Genomic DNA, 23,096 nt, shown 5'->3' with positions numbered 1-23,096 from the left:
CCCTGCCCCACCGGCGCCGCCAAGGAACACGCTTCTGCGAGGCGCACGGCCACGGCGAGGGGAGAGGGCCCAGAAAAGCAGCTCCTCGCTGTCCAAGGTTTTGGGCAGCCCTGTCAGAGCTTAACACAAGTCCAACCTAGTGAACTTCCTCCGCGGTTTTCTGATTGACTTCCCCTCTCCGCCTCACATTAAGTCACTCCAGCGCAGTGACCCCGCACTCTGGCTGCATCACAGATCCCAATGCAGCAGCAAAAAGTCAGGTTTTAAACTCTTTAAGTGCTGCCAGCAGTGTGGCAGTGCTGCCGAGGGCTCAGATCTGGCCCTGAACAGTTACATCGCTCATGAGCAATGCCACAAATACACGTTACAGACAAGCTGCCGAGGCCCAAGCACGCCAGGCAAGGAACACCACCAGCATGGTGATCCCCACTCCAGCCCTTAAAAACAACTCAGTGTTTCAACCCACAGAGCCGTGAGCAGCACGCAGGAGGACCATGAAGCATGGTCTATCTACAGCACCCAGTGCTATGTCCAGGGCCACGGATACATCTGCGGCTTGGGTAAGTTCACACTCATTCTATGATTTCCAGCTGCAGTACTACCCAGGGCTCTTGCAGCCCAGGGTGGATGATCAGGACATAAAGACAAAGTGAACTCTTCCAGTGAGTCTGAGACTAATAAGAACTTTTTTTTTTTTTAAAAAAAAAAAAAAGCCTTACCTGTTTCTAAAGAAAGCCTTCAGTAGGGATTTTATCTGTCTAGAATTGGAGTTCAAAAGCATCTTTTCTATGCTGTTCACTACACTGTTGCACTAAAATGATCAAACAAAAGAAAGTAAGTCCTGTGCTAGGTGTTGCCAGGTCATATTCAGCATATCAAAGCTTTGCTATGGAGCCTTGCAGCTCTAACTCCGTAACAAGTTCCCTGACTAAAGAATAACTAATGACCAACAATGAAGCCATGTTAATGCATTATTGGTTCTAACACAGCTAAATCCGAGTAGCTTCCAAAACCCAGCCTTTGGTGTTTTGTTGTTTTTGTTTTGTTTTGTTTTGTTTTGTTTTTTCCCTAAACCAGATACCATGTTCTACACTTCTTATGCAATTTATGAAGTTGAAAAGTAGTCATGTTACCCCACTATGTTCACAGGTAGTGCTGTTGAAAAATAGGCCAATTTTTCACAAAAGCTGGAACGTTTCTGGATGCTGAGTCACTCTTCTCCCTGTGAATACAAGTTCCCTAGAAAAAAGAAACCCCAGGGACCTTCTCTTGGTCCAGAAAACATGGGTACTTTGAAAGCAGATCTTGCTCCATATTCCTGACTGATGAGGCATGTGCCCTGCCTCTTCAACAGGTGCTTAGATGCATGCAAGAAATAACATGACAAACACAATACTTTTTTTTTTTTTGAATGTAAGTTATGCTTTAAAATTATAGCTTCTTTGTCAGAGAAACTGTTTTTTAAGAAATATCCCACACTACCATCAGCTCTGCATTCCTGTATCTTCTTACAGAAACAATTGTTTCTACTGACACTCACAGACTGGACAAACAATCAAGTTATTTGTGAGGGAGGAGGTAGGGTGAGGAACTAATAACAGCCCATAAATGGGGGTGAGGAGGTAAGCACCTTGTTAACCTGATTTCTTGCCCTAGGAATTGTTACATGAAACCACAACCTAGTACTGAAGTGTTAATTCTTCATTTCTACGTCTTTCTTCAACCAAAATTTACAGCTCTGTGAAGCATCATAAGTAAATACAAATCAGCCTTGATCAGTACTACCACTACATTAAATTCTCTTCTGTTACCTTGAATTACAGTGAAAATTACAAGCATGAAGCAGAAAACATGAACAAACGCTTTATTTATGATGGTCAGAATAAAAGGTCTTCTGTAGTATTCTTGAACACCTCCCAGAGTCAGGGAAAAAAAACTATGAAGGTATTTCCCAGCATATATTTATACTCCAAGCTTTTTTCCCTACTCCATACTTACTCATCTGGAATAATGAACTACCAGCCAAACAGAGTAGGGACTTCACAGTCTGAGGAGAAAGCCTAGTAGACACCTGATGTCATGGATTCCATTTTCAATGAAGCTGATCCCTTGACATAAAAAAGCAACACTGTAGTAGAATTTCTGACAGAGAATGGCCACGATATTTTGTTGCAGGGTTTGGACAATCCAGGCCTGAGATCAGACTGCTAACAACACCTGTGTTATGAGAATGACCTTGAAGGGCTGTGTTGTGAGGAACTGTATCTGTTAATGAGGAATGTTCTCAGCTATGTATCTGGCCAAGCTAATCACAAGTATGCAGCAAACCCCAAGATGCTTGCCTATCACAGTTTCCCTTTGGGTGTGTGATAAATTGCTTACAACCAATAATCCAGGGGTATGGGGCGCGTGAACAGCGGGTGCTTGCTGTGCAAAGGATATAACCCAGCGATTCGGGCAATAAAGGGGGACGACATGTAACCGCATCGGGGTGATTTTTGTTACTCGGGCCACTCTCCGTATTATTATTATTGGGACCCTCTTCATTTGGCGCCCTGAACAGGGACCCTCAGATTGACTAGGACGCTGTATAGCCTCTGAAGTCGGACGTTTAAATATGGATCGAAGACTCCACATCATCGAATGAACTTTTGATTTGGGAGCCGGAGAGTGGTGAGCAAGTGAGTTGCTGCGAAAAGGAGATGCGAGCAACCGAGTCAGCTGGCCGACTGACCCTTGCCAGGAGGTAAGACCGCAATGGAAACAGACGCGGCAGTAAGACTGCTTCTTAGTATGCTCTCTAAGAGAGGTGAAAAAGAAGGAGATGTCCACAATCTGATTAAGTGGGCTAGAAAACGGGTCAGAATAAGTGACCCCTCGCTAATATTTAGCCAACAGGAGTAGCGAGCAGTAGGTGATTTATTGTGGGATGAGACTATCACTGGAGGCAATAAAGGCAGTGAAGCACGACAGCAAGGGGTGGTCTGGCGAACGATCATAAAAGCTCTGGGGGAGATGCAAGCAGAAAAGAAAGTAGCTGCTGCTGCTATTGAGGCTATCAGCGCTATACCATCTCCACCGGTCCCTGCCGAAACCAACCGTCCGTCACGATTAGCCACCTTCTTCGGGGTTAATCAGCAGCTCCACTCTATTAAGGGCATGTCACCAAGTATTCCTGTTTGCTCCACTGCGCAAGAAGCAGCAGAGAAATGAGGCGGCGCGGGGGGACAGGGGGGAGTGCCCGCGGAACGCGGTACAGCGGCTGGCTCAGAGAGTGAGACGGCGGCTATGTCTGAATTAAAGCAAGAGAGTCAAACATCGGAAAAGGACAGTGACAACGTCCAAGAGCTTGAAAGAAAATTACAGAAGTTAAGCTACAGAACAGAACTCTGCATTTACAATTACAAGAAAAGGAAGAGCTGCTGTCAGCCCCACCACACCCACTCCCGTCACCCTTACCAGAACCAGCTCCAATTTTAGCTCGGTCCCAGTGGAGTGGGATGATTCGTGATGCCTTGTTAAAAGGGGACTGGCATGCTGCTGGAGCGTTGGCCTGCCCGGTAGTGACAACGAATGGGCGTCCTAATTGGGAACCTCATGATTGGAAGGTCTTGAACCAGGTGAAACAAACTGTGACCACTTATGGGCTACGATCTGAGGCAGCGAGAAACATTATACAGTTCATTTTTACAGCTGTTTTATGTCCAAATAATAGTAAGCAGATAGCATCACTGCTTCTATCACCATCACAATTTTTGCTGTGGGAAAGAGACTGGAAGAGACTAGCAGTAGCAGAAACCAGTGTTCCCCGACAACAGGGAGATGCACTATATGGAGTGACAGCTCAGATGCTAATTGGGGACGGACAATATTTGACAACAGCTGCCCAATTAGCTCTGCCGACTCCGGTCCACCAGCAGTCACAATCATTGGCTCATCGTTCATTGTTAGTGGTACCAGATAAGAAGAAAGCACCATCGTATATGACAGTGCGACAGGGGGCCACTGAACCATTTAGCCAATTCGTCGACTGACTCCATGCGGCATTGAAAGATGCTTCGGAACTCACTGAGGGCATGCAGACACAGTTGTTCCGCGCACTAGCTTTTGACAATGGTAATGCAACCACCAAGCACCTAATAGCCACCCTCCCGCAAGGATCGGGGGTAGATGACATGTTGCTGTTAACATCTGGGGCTGAGCAATCGAACCAAGTTGCAGCTTTCTCGGCAGCCATGAAGGAAACTTTTCATCGAGCATTAACGGCAACGGCTGCTGCGTTGAGAAGTAGTGGAGGACAGCCAAAGAGGCAGCTGGCTAAAAGCAGTCAGATCACGGGTGCATGCTATCGTTGTGGTGAGACAGGTCATTGGAAACACAGATGCACCAAGCCTGTTTGGTGCCATACCTGCAATACAGACACTCATGCAACTGTGGCCTGCAGAAAGTCAGGAAATGACAGGCGCAGCACGAAGGGACCTCGCACGACGACACAAGTCCAGGTCTCAACCCCCCAGGTTTCCTACTCGACCACACACCAGTGACCCCAGGAAGCCTCGGAGTGGATGTGGCAACAGCAGTAGAGACCACATTAACCAGTACTTCTGTGACACTTATACCAACCACAGCATATGGACCTTTGTTTTCTAGAAATTCCCCAGTGGGTGGGTTATTAATTGGTTGATCGTCCACGGGAAAGCAGGGCGTTGTTGTGCTCCCTGGTGTCATTGATGCAGATTAAACAGGTCAAATCCAAATTATGGCATATGCATTACAACCACTGGTAACCGTTCCAAAAGGTAGTAAAATTGCTCAAATTGTTGCTTTAGAGTCAAAACATCCCTTGCATCAATCACTTCTGAATGGTCCTTCCGACATTCGAGGAGACACAGGTTTTGGGTCAACAGGATATGATGTGTTTCTAACACTTGATTTAAATCAGCGACCATAGCAATGTCTGGTAATCAGTGGATGTTTAGCTAGCTTATTAAGAGAAGGCCTTCGCTTGCTTATTTACTGTCTGCTTATATTTTTAGCTGTCTGTCTTTGTATTTCATGAATATGAAAAGGGCTGACAAAGGTCATGAATCAAGTCTGGATTGTCCAAAAAGAAAAAGGGGGATATGTAGTAGAATTTCTGACAGAGAATGGCCACAATATTTTGTTGCAGGGTTTGGACAATCCAGGCCTGAGATCAGACTGCTAACAACACCTGTGTTATGAGGATGACCTTGAAGGGCTGTGTTGTGAGGAACTGTATCTGTTAATGAGGAATGTTCTCAGCTATGTATCTGGCTAAGCTAAGCACAAGTATGCAGCAAACCCCAAGATGCTTGCCTATCACAGTTTCCCTTTGGGTGTGTGATAAGTTGCTTACGACCAATAATCCAGGGGTATGGGGCGCGTGAACAGCGGGTGCTTGCTGTGCAAAGGATATAACCAAGCGATTCGGGCAATAAAGGGGGACGACATGTAGCCGCATCGGGGTGATTGTCGTTACTCGGGCCACTCTCCATATTGGGACCCTCTTCACAACACCACCACCACAAAAAAACACCACCAGCAGGTTTAAGTTTCACTTTCCATACTGCTTAGGAAGGGACTGATTTACGGTGCCTGCCCAGGTAGTGAGCACTGCTGTGGAGAGGGACTCAGGGAAGAAATTAGCTGGAAGGCAATATTTCAAGTAAATGCCCAAACAATCACTTCCAGAGGAAGAGGGGCAGAGGAATTGCTTAGTCAGATTTTTTCCTGTAGGTTTGAATACTTGCTTCCATTTGGTGTTGAAATACACTAAAGATTAAGAATCAAAGTATGTTTAAGCACTAAGCATGTACACTCATGGTCCAATGCTCACTGCTAACAATTCACCTGCGGTTTAAAAGCCCAAGACAGGGTCACATTCATCCCTAGGAGCAGTAGTGCCTTTGCAGATCAGAGTGTGCTTTGTGTACCGTGAGACAAGCCATACCAGGGTGGTGGGCTGCCAGGGGAAGAGCCACTACCTCTTCTCTTGAAGCAATGGCCTAACAAAACTGACATGGGTGTGCTGTGAAAGCAGTACGTGTTGGTAGCTCCCTAATAAAGCTGGCTTTTTAAGGCTTTTCTAGGGATACACTTACTCCACTTTACTGACAATAGGCTAAATAAAACATGCATGTCACATGCATGACTATGAATAAAGTTATGCCTGACACTAGTATTACTATTCCTACTACTAAACAGTGCTAAATTACTTGACGGAAGGATTCTTGATCCTGGTAAAACAAACTTATAATGTAAATTATGTTATCGATATAAACCACTTGGCATTTGACTCCAGTCTCCAGTAAACAACTTAAATACACACCCCTTTCAAGGCAACAGACAGTTGTACTGACCCTCTCTCTGCCATGGAAGAAGCAAGAGAGGTGCTCTTGCTAACCTCTTGATAGGAGGCAACAACTCTGCTCTTACATGAGCCCCCTTGATAGGAAAAAGCTGGATTAAGGCTGCGAACAGATCAACAGCACACAGCCTCCCCAACATGACAAGGGATTGAGCTTGATTCACAAAAGCACCCCGAAACTCGCATGCTGGGATTCCTGCCCATTATGAAGGGTTTGGTCTCATTGACCCTGGTGCCATCAGTGATGAGAGCATCCATAAACCTGGCTGTACAGACAGCCTGAAACCATAGGTGAGCTATATTAAATCTGTTCATTGAGGACAAAACCTTTTTGCTTTCCCCATCTTAAAGCTAGACATGCACAGCAGGAAGTGAGTGTAGACACTTCTGGTAACTACAGGGGAAGGGCTTGATAGAAGTAGGCAACAGTGTACAAGAGATTAGGATGTTTCTCTACATGAAGCATATTCCCTGGGAAAAGAGGGGAGGATTTGGGCAAGGGACTAACACCTGGGACCAGCTTGAATGGACCAGATGTGAGTCAACTCAGTCCCACTTTAAAAACAAAGATAACTGTTCTTCTGGATGAAGAGTGCTCAACAGCCTGTTAAGGCTCCAGACAGCTAATGAGAACTACACATGCTGAATAATTTAATCAAACAAAACAATGGGGGGGGAAAGGCTAAAAATTCATTCCTGTTACCAAGTGCTGCCTATCCCCCCCCCAGACCTGGTCTCTTCTTCAGCCTGACCCATAACATGGGCAATGACAGCCAGCCACTGTTGCTCTAACGAGGAGAGCATTGAATGCCTATAGCTCACACTTGCACCCTTCCTCCCTCCCAGCTGTTCACCATCTCCTGGACAGCTGCAGGTGGTTTTTCCTCAGGCCCTTATGATGCAGGGTAAGGGAGGACAGATTCTGGCTTGAGTGGTGGAAGAGGACAGTATCTAAAGCTCCTTAGAGGAGATGCTCCTTCTCACTGCTGTTTTCAGGGAAATGATTTCACAGTACATCTCAAATGATGAGTGTATAGAAGTGGTCAGAATTAAATGTCAAGCCTCAACAAGGGAAAAAAAAAAATTAGGTCATTGTCTTTTATTAGTGTACCTTTAAAACAAGGCAATGGAAAGCTTAGGTCTTAAATGTACAGCTTATTGTATTTCTTTTGGTAGCTCCTTATTTACACTGTAGAACAAAGTTTTACATTATTACTTTATATAATACACTCATAAATTACTACTAAATAACTTCTATCCAATAATTAGGGTTACATACAGCCAGATATTGAGTATCAAAGTAAAATTAAGGATTAAACATAGCATTGTTCGGGGTCCAAACTTACTAATATTACTGCCCATTTAAAGGAGCCAAGACTTTCCTCACTAAAAGGTTTTCCATTACAGCTGGCTGTGATATTCCTGCCATCATAATCACTTAAGCAAGTATTTACTAACAGGTTGCCAGTGGCAACCTGAAGCCACTGGTTCAGATTAGTTCTGGCTTTTCCAAAACCCTTGAGGCGTTCCGGTTTCTGTGTAGGAAGCACAACCACATGTATGCAGTGGCTGTCAACATCCTCCGGCTGTTAGGCACCACTGATGTTGCAGGTACCAACAGGGTCTTAGCCCTGAAAATAGAGAACAGCCTCAGCATTTGGTCAGGAAGCTGAGCAGGGCTGATGGGGAAATATGTGCTCACTGCTGCTGGCAGGGATGCTCTAGACCTGTAATGGTAGTCTAACATCTCTTCTGGTGGCTCAAAGTCCTAGTGCAGAGAACATACAGAATGTAAATCTAATCCTTTCTTTTCAGTGTCCGTTTACAAGGGAATTCGCACATTTTCACTTACATTGAGTGCAGACACTTGCTAGAGCATGACCTAAATCTGAAAGGCTAGATGCTGCCATTGGTAGAAGTGAGTAGGAGTTTAACTATCAAGTTGCCAGCAAGCCCTCAAGAATACCTTCTATGCCTTCATTTTCCTGACTGCCTACTGCTGCCACATGCAGGGGGCCATCTCTGGTAACATTCAGAATTTGAGGGTTAAGGAGCTTAATCCTTAGAGGATAAGGGAAAATAATCTCATTTGTCACCTGCTCTTCTTCCCAAACATTTTGATACAGCTGATTTCAAAAGAGACAGTCTAAGCCAGGACAGTAGATTCTGTTGTACCTCAATTACGCCAATTAGAGCATAAAGAGTACATCATTCCTTATGTGCCTACACAGCTGCCAAGAAACTGGTTTTTGCCTCAGTTTAAGTCTGAAGTGGCTGCAAAGATAAGAGCAGAATCTTTATGTGGGCTGTTGTCAACTCACAAGGACAAAAGCAAGCTTTCTCCTACCTGAAAAAATACTTTAGTATTTTATATACTTACCTTCCTGTTTATTAATTAGCATCTTGACACACTTAGCTTCTACTTTCTGGCATCTTTGCTCTATTGATGACTTCAGCATAGCACTGAAATGGGCAGACCACTTAACTCCTTTGATCCTGCACTTCTAGCAGTAAATCCTCGTCTCAGCACCCTTCACTCCTACCTCACCATGCATCAAGTTTTTGATAAAACAAACTAGAACTACACAGTTCATTTTTAAACTGACAATCAGAAAGACAAGTTAACACTAAACCACAGTAATGCAGAATTAATTCACTGACTTAAATTATAACAGTTTCAGTAAAGTTGAAGAGCAATCATGTTAGAAATAGCCATGCAAGAAACTGTCTTCATTGATTTGATTTTAAAAACATTCACAGGATACATTACTAGTTTTTTCTAATACTGCTATAGAAACACTATTATAGCTTTTATTTCTACAAAAGCAATAGCTTCTGTATAAGACTGAAAAAGCCAAAAGAAAAAACCTGGGATTTTTTAGTTGAAAATGAATACGTGAACTTACCATAAGGATAAAACAAGTTACTTTAAAAATTAGTATTTACAGATCAACTATTTTTGTATTAAAAGCCATTTATTCTTAAGCAGGTAACATAAAACAGAAACCTTTTCATAGTATCTTTAATAGAAAAATAAACCTACATACCTTTTAGAAATATTTTTATTGTTTTAGTAAACAGAAAAACTGATTTACTATAATATTTAATTATTTTTCAGATATTCTATAATAATTTTTAAAAATCCAAAAGCAATTACATATATTTTCTTTCATTTACAATAAACCACATAGATTTATGAAATTGATATGCCTTGAAATAAAATCATAAATTTCCCTAAGATTTTCTTGATTGCTTCAAAGAAAAAAAAAACTTCTACATAGTAAGGTGCCCGGTGTGAGCATTTATATCCTCAGCCCGTTCCCTCCTGTGTACTTACTGGTCTAATTTCCATGAGCTAATCAAGCCAGGAATGCTTAAATTCACATGGGAAAGCTCTGCTTCTTCTTGTTTGTTGGTGGGGTTTTTCTTTTTTTTTTTTTTTTGGGGGGGGTGGTGTGTGGTGTGGGGAACCTACCTGGTTCTTATAAAGAAAAATGCACAAGTTTTATTTTTTATGTTTTTGGGGGAAGATGCTATGGAGTGTATAACATACTTTATGTGACTAGGATTGCTTAATTAACTTTATCGATACTGTGTTCTGTTGAAAGAACAACTTACTAACAATAGAGGGTGAAAAATTAAAGTATTTTCTCCATTGTGGGTTATTTTCTGAACTACATATGTATCTATTAGACTTTATCTTTTATTTTTGAGGCTTATAGGCTAAAGATTTTTATGACTTATGTTAATACAAGGTAAAGGTTTGTTTTTTGGAAAGATAGTTTCCTTTGGTTTTATATAAAAACTCTTAAACATGAGTGTAACTGTTGTTGGGATTATAAAGAAAAACCTTGGGTTTTCTTTCCTTTTATTTTTAAGCTATTTTTAAGTATGCAAACCAAATACCTTAAAATCTGTGATAACTTTTGGTATAGCTTTCCTTTTTGTGCATAGTCGATGAACAGGTCAAGTATGCTCAAAAACCCCCCCAAAACCTGAACACTTCAACTCCTATGTTGTCTATATTTATGGTAAATCAGGAGATTAGACTCTATTATAAAAAAAAAAAAAAAAAAAAGACAAAGAAGGAAAGATGTTATCTGTGTGTCTGTTATGGCACTAAGACATTTCTCTGCAATTCTTACTAATTTCTCTAAGATGTTAAGCAGCATTTCTGGTTGCAGTGTTCCTGGATGGAGTAAAATTTCATGTGATTGGGAATTTGGAGATGAGCAGCTGTTGGTTCTGTTTTGCCCAAACGTACGTTTCTCTCTACCTTACCAGAATATCTACCAGTGGTTATCTGTGTAATAAGGGCTTGTCCTGGTGCTTTTGCTTCAAACACGCTCTGAAGCTCTATGGCTCCTTTTGCAAGGAGCAGAGCCTGCAAGCTCTTAAGTGCATTTGGGGAAAGCATTTATGTACTGGACTAACTGGAAAAAGAAGAAAAATGCATCAAGCTGTGTGGTGCAGGGACAGGCAGGAGGGCAGGGATGCCATCCCAAGGGACTGGACAGGCTGGAGAGGGGGCCCAGGCAAACCTCATGGAGTTCAACAAGGCCAAGGGCAAGGTCCTGCCCGTGGGTCGGGGCAATCCCCAGCACAAACCCAGGCTGGGTGAGGAGTGGCTGGAGAGCAGCCCCGAGGAGAGGGACTGGGGGGGTTGGTGGGGGGAAAACTGCCCGTGAGGCAGCCCCGTGTGCTGGCAGCCCAGAACCCACCCGTGCCCTGGGCTGCAGCCAGAGCAGGGGGGGCAGCAGGGCCGGGGAGGGGATTGTCCCCCTCTGCTCCGCTCTGGGGAGACCCCCCTGCAGTGCTGGGGCCAGCTCGGGGGCCCCCAACAGCAGAAGGGAGTTTGGCGCTTCTATTTTTTCTCTTAGAGTAATGTTAAGGAACACTTAGTAAAGGACCATTGAACAGTATATTGCAACATCTTTCAGCAGCAAAGACTGGTTGGTCATAAATAAGTGCTGGTGCTGAAAAGATAAAAAATATATTGTGGCAAAATAAAATTTTGTTTAATTCCAGTATTTTTTTCCACAGTCCCCAGGTGCTCTCTGCATGTTTCTGTGTGCAAAGAAAGCCTTTGCTCTAGACAGATAGTAAGTTGTGAATCTGGTTTCCACAACAACCAAGTGCAAACATGCCTAGTGAATTATGCCGGTAGGGACTTAAAACTAGTGCCCTCCTTGTCTGGAACAACAATTGCCAAAATGTTATCTGCTGCACATACTCTTGCAGATTTTTCAGATACTCTGGAAATTTCCTTGTAGAGTGTGATGGAGATTAACTTCCTGTAAATCACTTAATGCAGAATAAGATGTTATTTTTTCCTCTGTGGTATCTTCACTGGCAGAGCTGTGAAATATCAGGTATGTACTTACCTGTTTACTCTTCTTCATACCTTCTTAGAACACATTTTGCATCTGGATTAAGCAATTGCAAGCGCTGATATTGCAATATTTGATACTGCAAGTACTTTGATCATCTCTAAAGCAAATTTCTTAAGCTATTCTTCTGTGTGATGCTTTAGCAAGCAAGGACTGTATTGCTGAGGCACTGGAAGTAGCAATTTAAAATATGTCAGTTGTCATTTGATCATTTAAGCCAGTAGAGCTAAAAAAGAAACTATGCAAGCATGGTGAGCAGGCTGACATGTTAGTACCTTGTACAGCTTCAACCATGAAATCTAGGTGGAAGAAGTGGATAGTGCCATGTTCTGTGGATGTGAAAGCAAGTCAAGAGTGAGTAACAGAACATCAGAGCGTGGCCAGGCTGGCTGAAGCATCAGAAGACTTTTGGAGTATGTTTGGTCTCTGTGTCTCAAGTCAGGCAGCTGCTCCAAGCTTTGGAGGGGATATTAAGAAGTGGAAGTCTGCTACGTAACAGGTATTGGTGACTAAAGTAATTTAAGAGCGGGGATTTACGTCTTGCAGACAAGGAGCCATAGAGTTCACTAGGGCACCCAGAAACTTGTGCTGTGTATCTGGAACCTTTGTATGCCTCAGGAGATACATCAGAGACCAAGCTATTGTCATGGCTGTAGTGGTTATGAGGACTGTTAGCTCCTATTTGTATGTAAAGAGGTAAAGCCTTGACCAGGTGTCTCTGCAGTATCTAAGGCAGTACTGCTTTGACATAAATGCCACAGAGGAAAAGGCAAAGAGCGTGCAACGGCCACGCGTGCACTGCCCTTCCTCAGCCTGGCTGCTCCTGCAGAGGTGGCTGTGATGGCATTTCCTGCAGCAGGATTTGGAGGCTCTGCTCACCGCTTGGACCTGGATCATCCATGAAGAACTAACTACCCGCCTGTGCTGTGTAGCTGCAAATGTCTGGATCTGGCTCTGTAGCACTAGAGAGGAATCTAAACTAGCTTGTGTGTGACTTTGTAGCAGCATCTTAGCACTTGCTGTAAATTGACACACTTCCTGGCTGCTGGAGGATTTGGCAGGAAAAAAGAAATGCCTTGCTAGCATCCAAAGAGTAAGTGAAACAGAAAAGTAGGATGAGAAGATACTTAACATGAAACAGTAAAACTAAAGGAGGGTCAACACATGCATTTCTCCATCAACACATGGTATATGCAAAATGCAGGATGGCTGGCGTTTAGTGATGCTTGTCTTGTTTTTTGTCATTAGCTTTGTAGCAGAGCCTTTACCCTCCCATAGCATTGACAATGTTGTTTTGGTAAAGACATTAAGTCACTACTTTCTTGTCTTGCATTTAATCACTACAGATCAAAGAGGACTTAAATGAGTTTCATAACTATAAATCACTTGCTCATTGTGCTTGTGGAGTTCCTCAGATACTGTTTGGAGATAGAAACTGCTGCTGCCTGGGAGTTAATTCAGCCTCTGACCTTTCCAGCAAACAGTCGGAAGGTCTCTTATTCCAGTTTGCCTGGTCCAGGCTGCCATGGCCACCCTCCTACCAGTGCCCCTGCAACAACCTGGACCACCTTGGAAACAGCAGGTTGTACACTGTATCTGCAAGCTCTGGAAAATGGAGGTTGGTTCAGCTACCAAATCTTAAATCATTCTCTGAAACTGCCAGAGCTATTTTGCTCAAACCACTAAACTAATTAGATAGGCCACTAATGAAATGCGGAGTGGCTGAGAGCTGGAAAGGTGGTGGTCAACTGAAATGAGGCATTTGTGATGAACGTTGGCAATCTTAAACATACAGCTTTAAAGTATTTTTGTCACTGAGGCAATATACATATGTATAAAATATGTCTTGAAAGAGAAGCTCTATAACATTACCAATTTTTTATTTAAAAACAGATGTTTGGAATGCCAGGATTGTCTGTGAACTGGAAATGCTGTTTTTTGGTGGGTATCCTTCATACAGCTTAAGTCAGCATTTTGTAAGTGTTTCTCAAAAGCTGAGTAGTAGCAAACTGCTGGCCAGTGTGGGTAGGCATGCTTGGAGTTGAATATCTGCTTGTACTCTAAATGTACTCCAGTCCTTTTCATTACAGCCTTTAAGCTCTGCTTAATGTATTTTATTTACAGAAGGGAGAAAATGTCTTATAAGGACTTTCAAGAAAGCAGACTGAGGTTCTCGGACTCACTTAATGGTCAGTGCTGGATATTCCTAAAAAAAGGTCTAGATGACTTCAGAGATGGCTTTCCTCCTTCATCTGATAACATGATTGTGTATGGCAGAAAGCGGCCTGTCTCAATTAACCTTCAAAAGAGCACACTGCAATCTTTACCTGCAGTTCCACGGAAGAATAGGAGTAAGTGTGCCAAAACGCAGGTCTGTCTTTCCAAGCTCAGCCCGCTGCAGCAAGCCAGAAGGGATTATGTTGCACAGATAGAGTGCTGTCTGAACCAGCACCGCTTCACGCTCTGCCCACACCTGGGAAAAAGTATCTCCCCGAAGGTAATGATTTTATAATCCTGTTTAAACACTGTTTCTTCAGAGTGTTGGAACAAGAAACTAACCTAGCATGTAGTACTATTGTCAATTGAAAAAAAACACAGCAACTTATGTTTCTTTCCAAAGTGAAAACAAGGCAAATAATATTAAAGGTAACGTAGATTTAGATGGTAGGTCCAAATTGTCAGCAAGTTAATTGTGGAACAGTATTGCAAATGGGCTAATTGAGACATCTAGTGCCTGCCATCAGCAGATTACAGAAAAAGCTTTATCTGCTAACCTATCGACAGGCCTTGATATGAATAGTCATTATAAATCAGGAAGCAAATCTAATCAGAACTGCTAAATTAGGAATATGCCCAAGATAGCAGAGTTTATCTCATTACTTTTATTTCTCAGCCTGTTTCCAGAATCATTCCTCTTTTCCAGGTCTCCAGTTCTTCAACTTTGCCTGCTTCATGCAAGCAAAAGCTAGCAGGTCCTTGTCTCTTGTATGGCTGGGAACTTCTGGAACATGCTTGTTTGGATGTTGCAGATGGAGGACAGTGACCAAATACAGTGTCATAATTAAACTTCTTGATTCTAGTACCTCTCAAAAGGAACAGAGGAGAGCTTGGAGGCTTTGGAAGGGACAGGCTTCATGCTACAGAAGATGAGCACCCCTCGGTGAAGCACCATAGTATTGTTTAGCCTTGTCTTAAGGAGATATACTCACCTAAGGCTTGGATGAAATAAGATGATGGATGGGTTCACTGGGAGAAGCCTTGGAATTCAAAACAGAAAATTTGGTCTCTGTTCTGTGAGACCAGGCAAGGGCAGAGCTCTCCCTGATCCCAGACTGCTGTTACCGGGGCAAATGGATCATGAAACAAGAGACTGTACTGAAAGGAAGGAAATGTAAAAGCAGCTGAAGGAAAACTTCATATGGGGTACAGCAGATGGCAACAGAAGATGGCAGAGACTAGAATTATAGCATGATTCACAGATCTAGCAAGCAGCCTGAGTTGCAATTAATACTTCAGAGATTTTTGAAAAAGAGGCTTCTGGTCTACAAACTGCCTTAACTTCCAGTAGACCTGAGGAGACTTGCACATTGGGCAGTCCTTCACATAGCTCCCAAGCAAGCTTCCTCCAATGGGGTTATTTTTGAACACAGGCTGTCTTTTTGCTTGGCTTTCAGCTCTTGAGAGAGGTTGCTGGTGCCCTGGATCCTGAAATGCTTTTGAAGAACAAGGCTGGCTACAGTGACTATGAGCAGGAGAACCAACCCCTTCTGGAGGTGCTGGATCATATGGAAGACACGCGAGGCAAAGCAACAGCTTCCAAGACACGAGTACAGTGAGTACAGGACAAGATGGAGGCAGCAACACAAATGGCTCTGAATGCTGCCTTCCCTGTGAGAGGAGTGGAAAAAGGAATTTAGACACGTAATTAAAATTTACTGCAATCTGTCATGGGAGTAGTTTTTGTTAAATGATAGGTTCCTTTGCCTTCCTCAATGATACTGGAAAATTAATTGATATCCCACCACCTGTTCAGACACCAATCAGGATTAGTTCCGGGTTGTACAAAAACATAAGGAAAAAGCCTCACTGGTGGTTAGATTTACAGGCTGAATTAGCTGTGGCGAAATAAGTGGCGTAACTTGATTCTTCCCTAAACACTTCTAATAATGACAGAGGGACATAGTGATGGGCACATACAACTCTGAGCTTCAATTTTTTTAGACTTTTCTATTTTGAATATGGTGGGTTATTTCAAGCCTTGCATCCAAACCTCGGGACTGTGCTGTTCAGTATAGCAGCTGCAGCCCTTTATTCTGTTTGTGAGGGCGGCCTTCAGAACTGGATCGAATTGCTCAAGCTATTCCGTGCAAAAACCATGCCGTGTCTGGTGGTAAACTGTACCACTGGTGTTCCAAAGGTGTATGTGCAAGCACAGGATCCCGCTTTAGGCTGTTGTCTAATACTGTCTGTGTGGTGACAGCTATTGCTGCTGTCAATCCAAGGGTGTTTCAGGTGGTATTGCATTAATACCTTCAGCGGCAAGGAGTCTCGAGGCAAAAACTCCTGTACACGGCTTTCCAAGAAGGTAGCAGTGAGAGAAAAGGCCATGCTGACTGACTTCATTTGCCCTGATGAACACGTAAAGCATGTAAAGCAAGTAACCAAGCATTTTTGGGACCGGGCTATGTCTTTGGTAAGTAAAGCAAAACTGCTACCACCTGCCCTCCTTGATTCCTGAAACCTCATTACTTAATTTAGGCTAAATGTCTTTGGGCTTAAGAAGTAAAAATGGGGCTCTGGATGTGTGAATCTGAGAGCCCCATTCAAAACCAAGATTTCTTGTTTGACTCAGCTCTGGTGTCCTGTTGTGACTAACAGGGCTCAGCCCACTGAATGTAAAGCAATGAATAAGTACCATTATATGAAAATACTGCTTAGGAAGTTTGCTTCAGAAAATGGTGGGGTTTTCTTTCCAGGGAAGCCATCCACTATTTAACTGCCTCACCTTGGAGCAGTCCCCTTTTATCTGAAATCAATACACCAATTCATGTGTTGGTTCCAAACTGACTTTGCGCTTGCCTTGTCACTGATGATGCTGCTAACACAACCATACTTGTAGATCAGCTGAAACTGTGATGCTGAATTTAATAGTGCTATACATTGTGGGGGGAGAAAGGAATGCAAGAAAATACTAGCAGAGATGTTGTTCTTCCCCACCCTGAGACTGTGCTGGGGTTGTTCCAGGGAGGAGGGAACTGCAATATCGATGAAGGTGCCCTCACGAGCTTGCTCAACACCAGCTGTGAAAGGGAGGCTGCTGTCCCTTCACTTTTCCGTGCTGTGAAATTCAACACTGTGCAAGCAGAGCTGCCAAAGTGCCAGGGAATTTCACTTCCCCGGTTACCTATCAGGAGTTCTCATCACCTAAGGAGCCTGCCCTGCCAGGTTAAGGTAAAAGAGCCCACATTTACATTTGCTAAAGTCTAATTGTTTTGGATGGTTTGTGGGGGAGGGTGTCTACTGGAGATGAGGAATGAGCCTGTTTTTTCCAGGGAGCACTTGATAGATCTCTCTAATTGTATGTTAAGGATCCGGAGTGCAGTTAAAAAAGGAAATGTTCAATTATGGTGAGTGTTTACATGCAGCAGAGCAGTAAAATAGGGGAATGACACCTAAGAGTATTATTTAGGGCTCTACCATACAGTATTTTTGCTTCTACCCACAGCCAGTGAAATAAAGGGGAAAAACATGGTTGAAAACTGTGTGAGTTTTGGACTAGGTGAAGGATGTCATGTCTGACCCATCTCAACATGTGGTTTGTTCGATGTTACAGTTGGAGCTTCAAGAGGTCCTCAGTCCTGAGTGTACCCGTGGAGGTGCCAAAAACTAGAAGAAGCTGAAGCACAGGGCAATGGCCTTCCAGTCCGTGCCTTTCCCATTACCTGCTTTTCTTACAGTATTTTCTTTTAATTGTTCAATATATAATCAAAGGCCGTATATGGTTGAGGTGAAAACTGGAGGAGGGCTGTAGGGAAAGCATGTATGGAAAGATCTTAGTTAAGATGTTGAAGTGGGGCCCATTCTGGCTTAACTGAAAGCTTGCGTTTCTCCAACCCTGTAGCTAGGTTTTTTCCATGTTCAGAGAGTCAATTTTTAAATAGAAAGACATTTATTCCGCTTCTGACTCCAAAATTATGAAGCTCACAGACTTCCTTCCCAGGTTCTCACAAAAAAAAAAAAAGTGTGGAGTAAAAGAAAAAGGTCAAATGACTTGAGTGTACTGATTCCCAGTAGTAGTGTTTAATACTGTTTGCTTTTGTGGGGAAAAGGGAGAAAAAATTGCTAGTCAGATATTCTCGTCAGCCACTGCCTTTACATTGTATAGCTGTAGGGTACAATATTATCCCTAGTAGACCCTTCAGAGTTGGTGTTCATGTTCTCAGACTCTGTGTCTGTACTGCCTGTGGCATGGGGGACAAATGCCAAGGTGATGAAAGAACACTGCTACAGTGTTTTTTTGCAGGTTCCTGCCCCCCCCAAATGGGAGAAGATTAGATATGGAGCATGGTATCTCGATCCCAAAACTTGGAGGAAACAGAAAGAGAACGAACCATTAAAAGCTCCAGAGGCAACAATCAATAGCCTTGGGAATGCGAAGAACCTCTCCGAAAAAAAGGTACTGTGAATGGAAAAAAAAGGGATATGATTTTTCTGTGACATAGCTATGAGAGATTATTTTCTGATGGGAATGTCTCGGGGCACTGTATTGTATCTGACAGCCACAAATACTTGTGGAACAGACCACGTTATCCAAACAGAGATGGTTCAACCAGGCTCATTCACTTGGTTTAGACTGTGGCTTCATGGTACCTATATGGGGACAACAACTCCCGAAGGCAAATAAGCACAAATCAAGATTCAGTTGAAGTAACTGTTGTAAATGTAGTTCCTTTCATGCTTTTGGTATTGTATGTGGCCAAAATGCATTCACATGCAATTGGCACCTCAGACTGTCTTAGGGTGTTTTTATCTTGGTTTTGGTTTACTGCAATGTCTGTCTTGATAAAGGTGCTGGATTCGGCTGTGGTACAAGGTGTTATTAGCAAGAGTTTGAAGAGCAGGCAGGTTCTTCTGGATTTACTTAGATGCAGGTTTAGTTCCCTCTTTATATAAAAAAAAAAATCTACTCCATCTTTACACTTACTACATAGTGAAACAGGAAGACGTTGCTCATGCTCTAGAGGGCAGTCCTTCCAAATGTAACACCAAAGAGTTGCAGGTGACTAAAACTGTGCCACATGCAAAGGGCTGGTGACCTGAATGACAAGGGCCACTCCTGTTGAGTGAAGAAACGCTGTATGTAAGACTAAGGAGGAGTAAGTTTTGCAGAGAGGGTGACTGGGAACAGCTGAGTTATAGAACACAAAAGCAAAGGTTGTGTTTTTGTTAATGCTGCCTAGAAATAAAGGCCAAGTTTGCAGTTGAATCATAATCCACCTCATTTTGTTCAGCTACTCCTGGGAATAGACAGCAGGTTATTGAGGATAGGTGTGCTTACTTGGATAATGAAGAAAAACTCTTCTTGCCTTCCTTACCAAAGATACTGAGGGAAATGACTTTGTGTAGCACAGGACTTTGTGTATTACAGGATCATAGGTTATAATTTGCTAAAATTCACATGCACAAAACAACCTAAATTGTTTGTAAAGAGAAAATGGAATCTGAGCTAGAGCTGTTAGCAGGTAAAATATTTATTGGTTGATAAGTTTTCAAGAGAGCTGGACAGATACATACTGCATGGTTTCTTTAGGCATGTGAAACTTGTACATAAAAATTAAATCTGACTGTTTTCTTTTAATCTACTGTGGAAATTAATTCAGGAGATGGAAGTCACGCAGCTCTACAGCGCACAGGCCTTTAAGGAATTCCTGGAAAAAAAGGGCTACAGAAAGCCTTGGGTGAGTCATGAGAATTTGCTGAGAGTGATGTCTGTGTCCCCATGTTGATGTGCTTGTGGCTATTGCTGTGTTGTCCCAAGGTACTGGTTGTAAAACCGGCTAGACCAGGGACCTCCAGCTCTTCTCTCTCTGTAATGGAGCTTTTGGAGGGGAGGAACTGGTGCAATTGCAAACGGGGCTTCAGAAAGCAGCTGCGGCTCGGTTGTGCAGGTGTCTTGAAAGTGGTGCTGGGATCCCCTGTTGAGGCTTAGCATGAAGGACCTGTGCAAAGTGTCATCCTGGAGCAAGGGAATGGGTATTTTGAGGTACACTTGAGACTCACGTAGCTTTGCAGCTTGTGTGGCTGACGTTCCTACATGCCATCAGCATGTGCAGAAGCCAGTGCTATGTGTTAACTGTGGGTGCAAAACAGATTTCAACCTCAGTGCCCAAGATGGGACTTCACTGAGTTTGATCTCCTGTCATAAGCAACAGCTGCAGCTGAGCAATATGTGCACTGGATTTTTGACTGTTTCTCTTGACATATTTTTACCTTTTTCTTCAGTCACTCTCTAAGTGACATTTGAGGCTGTTAATCATGCTTATGCTTAATCTTTTGTTTCAGTTTCTTCTGAAAATGCTGGCTGAGGGAAATGATAAGAGAGCTCCTGAGAGGACATCCAAGTCTTGCAAGAAAGTGTCTAAAGAGATACGACAAAATAAGAGAAGGTTCTTTCATGACCATGAACTAATACAGATTTCTAAATCCTCTTAAAATTAATGGAAACTAGTAGCTGAGCTGCTCCTAAAAGAGTATTCTTACATTAGAATAAACTTAAAGGTAGTTTTGAGTTACTACTGAAATGGCCAGATTGGATTTGGACTACCAAATTCCGGGCACAAACCACTTGGCTAGCTTAGCAGTGCTTGGGCTTGGGTAGAAGGTACTGATGATGTCTTATGCAGTAACATGCTGGCTTAACCAAAGGTCCTGGCCCACGAGCAACTTAATTTTTTTTAAGCATCTACATTGTGTTTACTGCTTTACAGAATATAAATAAATGATTGCTGAATTCTCTAAGGCATAACTGGCTGCAATCTCTATATTGAAAAAATGAAACCTTTCACCTGAGAACGTACAAAGCAGTACTCTTCTGCAGAAAGGTCCCACCGCGGACAAACCTTGCACTGACAAAAGCAGACTTAATATAGTAAAGCCACTAAAAATTATAGGATGTTGTCTATTACTACACCAAAAATACCTAATAAAGACAGCTGAAGCCTTTACAGTGCAGGAACTGTGGCTGTCCCATAGCCCTCGGGCCTACCCGTGAATTAACCAACCAGGCAAAGCTGCACTTTGTGCTCATAAGCTGTGTTCTTTGCTGAATTTCCTGCTGTAAAACACTGATTTTGTGCTCGAGGATTTGTTCTGTGCAGCTATGTGTGCTGTAGTTTCTGCTGCTAATTAAACTTTCTGGTCAAACAGGAAACAGGATTATGAGGATAAATTTCCATGTTTTAAAAAGCACTTCTAAAACAACTAGCGAGAAATCCCTGTAACTCAACGTTGCATAAGCAACAGAACAGTATTTAGGCAAAGAAGACAGACCTGGGAAGAATTAAGTCTAGAAGTAGTCTCTGAGGAGATAAAATGGAAATGTATTCCTGTAAGTCTGAGACAAAATGGATTTAACTTAAATGCACTAAGATGAACTATTGAAGAAACACTAACTGCAGCTAAAGAACCAACCTGACCTGTGAAGAAAAAGATGTAGCTGGTAAGAAAGTATTGCAAGCCCAAGTGGGACGTTTCATCCCACCACAGTCACTTAGGGAATGAAACAGAGGAGTTCACACCAAGGAAGGCATTCTTACCCCAACCTTCAGGACTAGCCAAAATAATCCCACTTTGAAGTAGTGGCCACACAGTCTGAGAAACACGATCTTTCAAAGCAGGACATGGTTTTGGCAGCACACCTGAGACAATCCCAGCAAGGGGAATTTCTATTGTCCGTCAGCACCTCTTCCCCTGGCTACAAGGTCCCAGAGCCTCTCCAGTACGCTCTCAGGGGTAAGCAGACCTCTCCGGCTCCTATTTTACTGTCCTGGTCTTTCAGGTAGGGATTCAAAGCCTGATTAGACTTGCTTTGTTGCTTTAAGTTACTTAAAACTTGGCTAACACAATTCAGTACCAAGGGGTAGGCTAGGCTGTCAGTGTAGGTTTTTTCCTCTCAGAAAAGATGGGGGGAATGAATCCTGCTTTATTATAAATTTGAATAACACATGGGGAGTTTAATGAACACCCTTTTCTTGTTTCCAAGTGGCTGTTTCCTCTGCCCATGATCATCTAAGCAAGTGCTTGTTCACAGCTGCTTGGAAAACTGTGTGCTTTGATTTCCTTTTTCCTGAATGGCTCTCATGAACAGTCTGTTGTGATGGCATTGCAGGACTTCACAGATGTGCTGCAGGGTGATTTCCAGTCCTGTTTATGTGAATCTTCTGTTATCTCTACAACAGGATGCACAAACAAATGTGGAAACTTCACTTTCAGGCACATGGTTCCAGGGTAGAGGCAGAGCCCCAAGGACTGACAAATTCCTGTGGCTGCAACCTGAAGAGCTGTGCAGGGAAGTGAAATGCAGCTTCGCCATGACCTACTAACTTCTAACACCACAGCACTTGTAGGTTGGTGAGCACCAGGACTTTTGGAGATGAAAATATCTGAGACAAATTTCAGTGAGCTTAGTACCTAACCACCAAAATATTTCTAGCTGTGTCAGTGCATGGCAGGAGTCTCTGCCTCCCTTTGCATTTTGCATTTGTTTGAATCGGTTATGTTTTTGCATGAAGGAGGGAGAAAACTGCTATTTTTTCTGAGTTCGTTTTCCGTAACTCTGATGTTATATTAGAATAATTCATGTCTCGGTCCTCTTCACTCTTCCATTCTTCAAAATTTGTCATCATCCCCCTCCCTCCACCCCCTCAAGATTTTTTTTTCCTTAGGACAGACTGCTTGCATATGAATGAGTAGCTGCTGACATACATGTCTTAAAGGCACTTTTTTCGGTGGTGAGGTAAAATTCTGATCTGTGGATTGAAATTTCAAGTGTGGTTTAGGCAATGTTTGGATTTTTAAACTCCAATCCTGCACTGACTTACAGGGCCCTGAAGCAGCTCAGTGATGTAGAGCTGATCTGAAAAATCATAAACCAGTTCAACCTCAATCTGTCATAGTTTCTGCAAGTGCATCATAATATTTTTATCCCAGTATTCCAGGAAGCTTTGCCTGTAAATATAAGCAGTTATTTAGGGACAGCTGCTTACTTCACTGTGAAGGAGGAAAGAATATGATTATAGACTTTTCTTTTTCTTATGAGT

General features: G+C 42.9%; 1 protein-coding gene across 3 annotated transcripts; it reads left to right on the top strand.

Annotated features, from left to right (window-relative positions):
- Nucleotides 1-84: 84 nt before the first annotated feature.
- Nucleotides 85-20,800, top strand: LOC104366049 (protein FAM47E). 3 transcript variants are annotated; one of them, XM_032985564.2, is made up of 9 exons: nucleotides 11,675-11,760; nucleotides 13,672-13,719; nucleotides 13,903-14,275; nucleotides 15,453-15,610; nucleotides 16,315-16,471; nucleotides 17,023-17,229; nucleotides 18,302-18,454; nucleotides 19,659-19,736; nucleotides 20,341-20,800. In XM_032985564.2, exons 3-9 carry the CDS (start codon nucleotides 13,913-13,915, stop codon nucleotides 20,488-20,490), a joined length of 1,266 nt encoding a protein of 421 aa, XP_032841455.2. In that variant the 5' UTR covers nucleotides 11,675-11,760; nucleotides 13,672-13,719; nucleotides 13,903-13,912; the 3' UTR covers nucleotides 20,491-20,800. The 3 variants fall into 3 exon arrangements, with proteins under 3 accessions (XP_032841454.2, XP_032841455.2, XP_032841456.2); XM_032985563.2 differs by lacking the exons at nucleotides 11,675-11,760; nucleotides 13,672-13,719 and adding an exon at nucleotides 85-560; XM_032985565.2 differs by lacking the exon at nucleotides 13,672-13,719.
- Nucleotides 20,801-23,096: the final 2,296 nt, after the last annotated feature.

Source organism: Tyto alba, unplaced genomic scaffold, assembly GCF_018691265.1.
Source record: "Tyto alba isolate M040663 unplaced genomic scaffold, T.alba_DEE_v4.0 Super-Scaffold_23, whole genome shotgun sequence".
NCBI lineage: Eukaryota > Metazoa > Chordata > Aves > Strigiformes > Tytonidae > Tyto > Tyto alba.
Note: the sequence above shows the minus strand (reverse complement) of the source record. Positions and strands in the feature narration are given on the sequence as shown.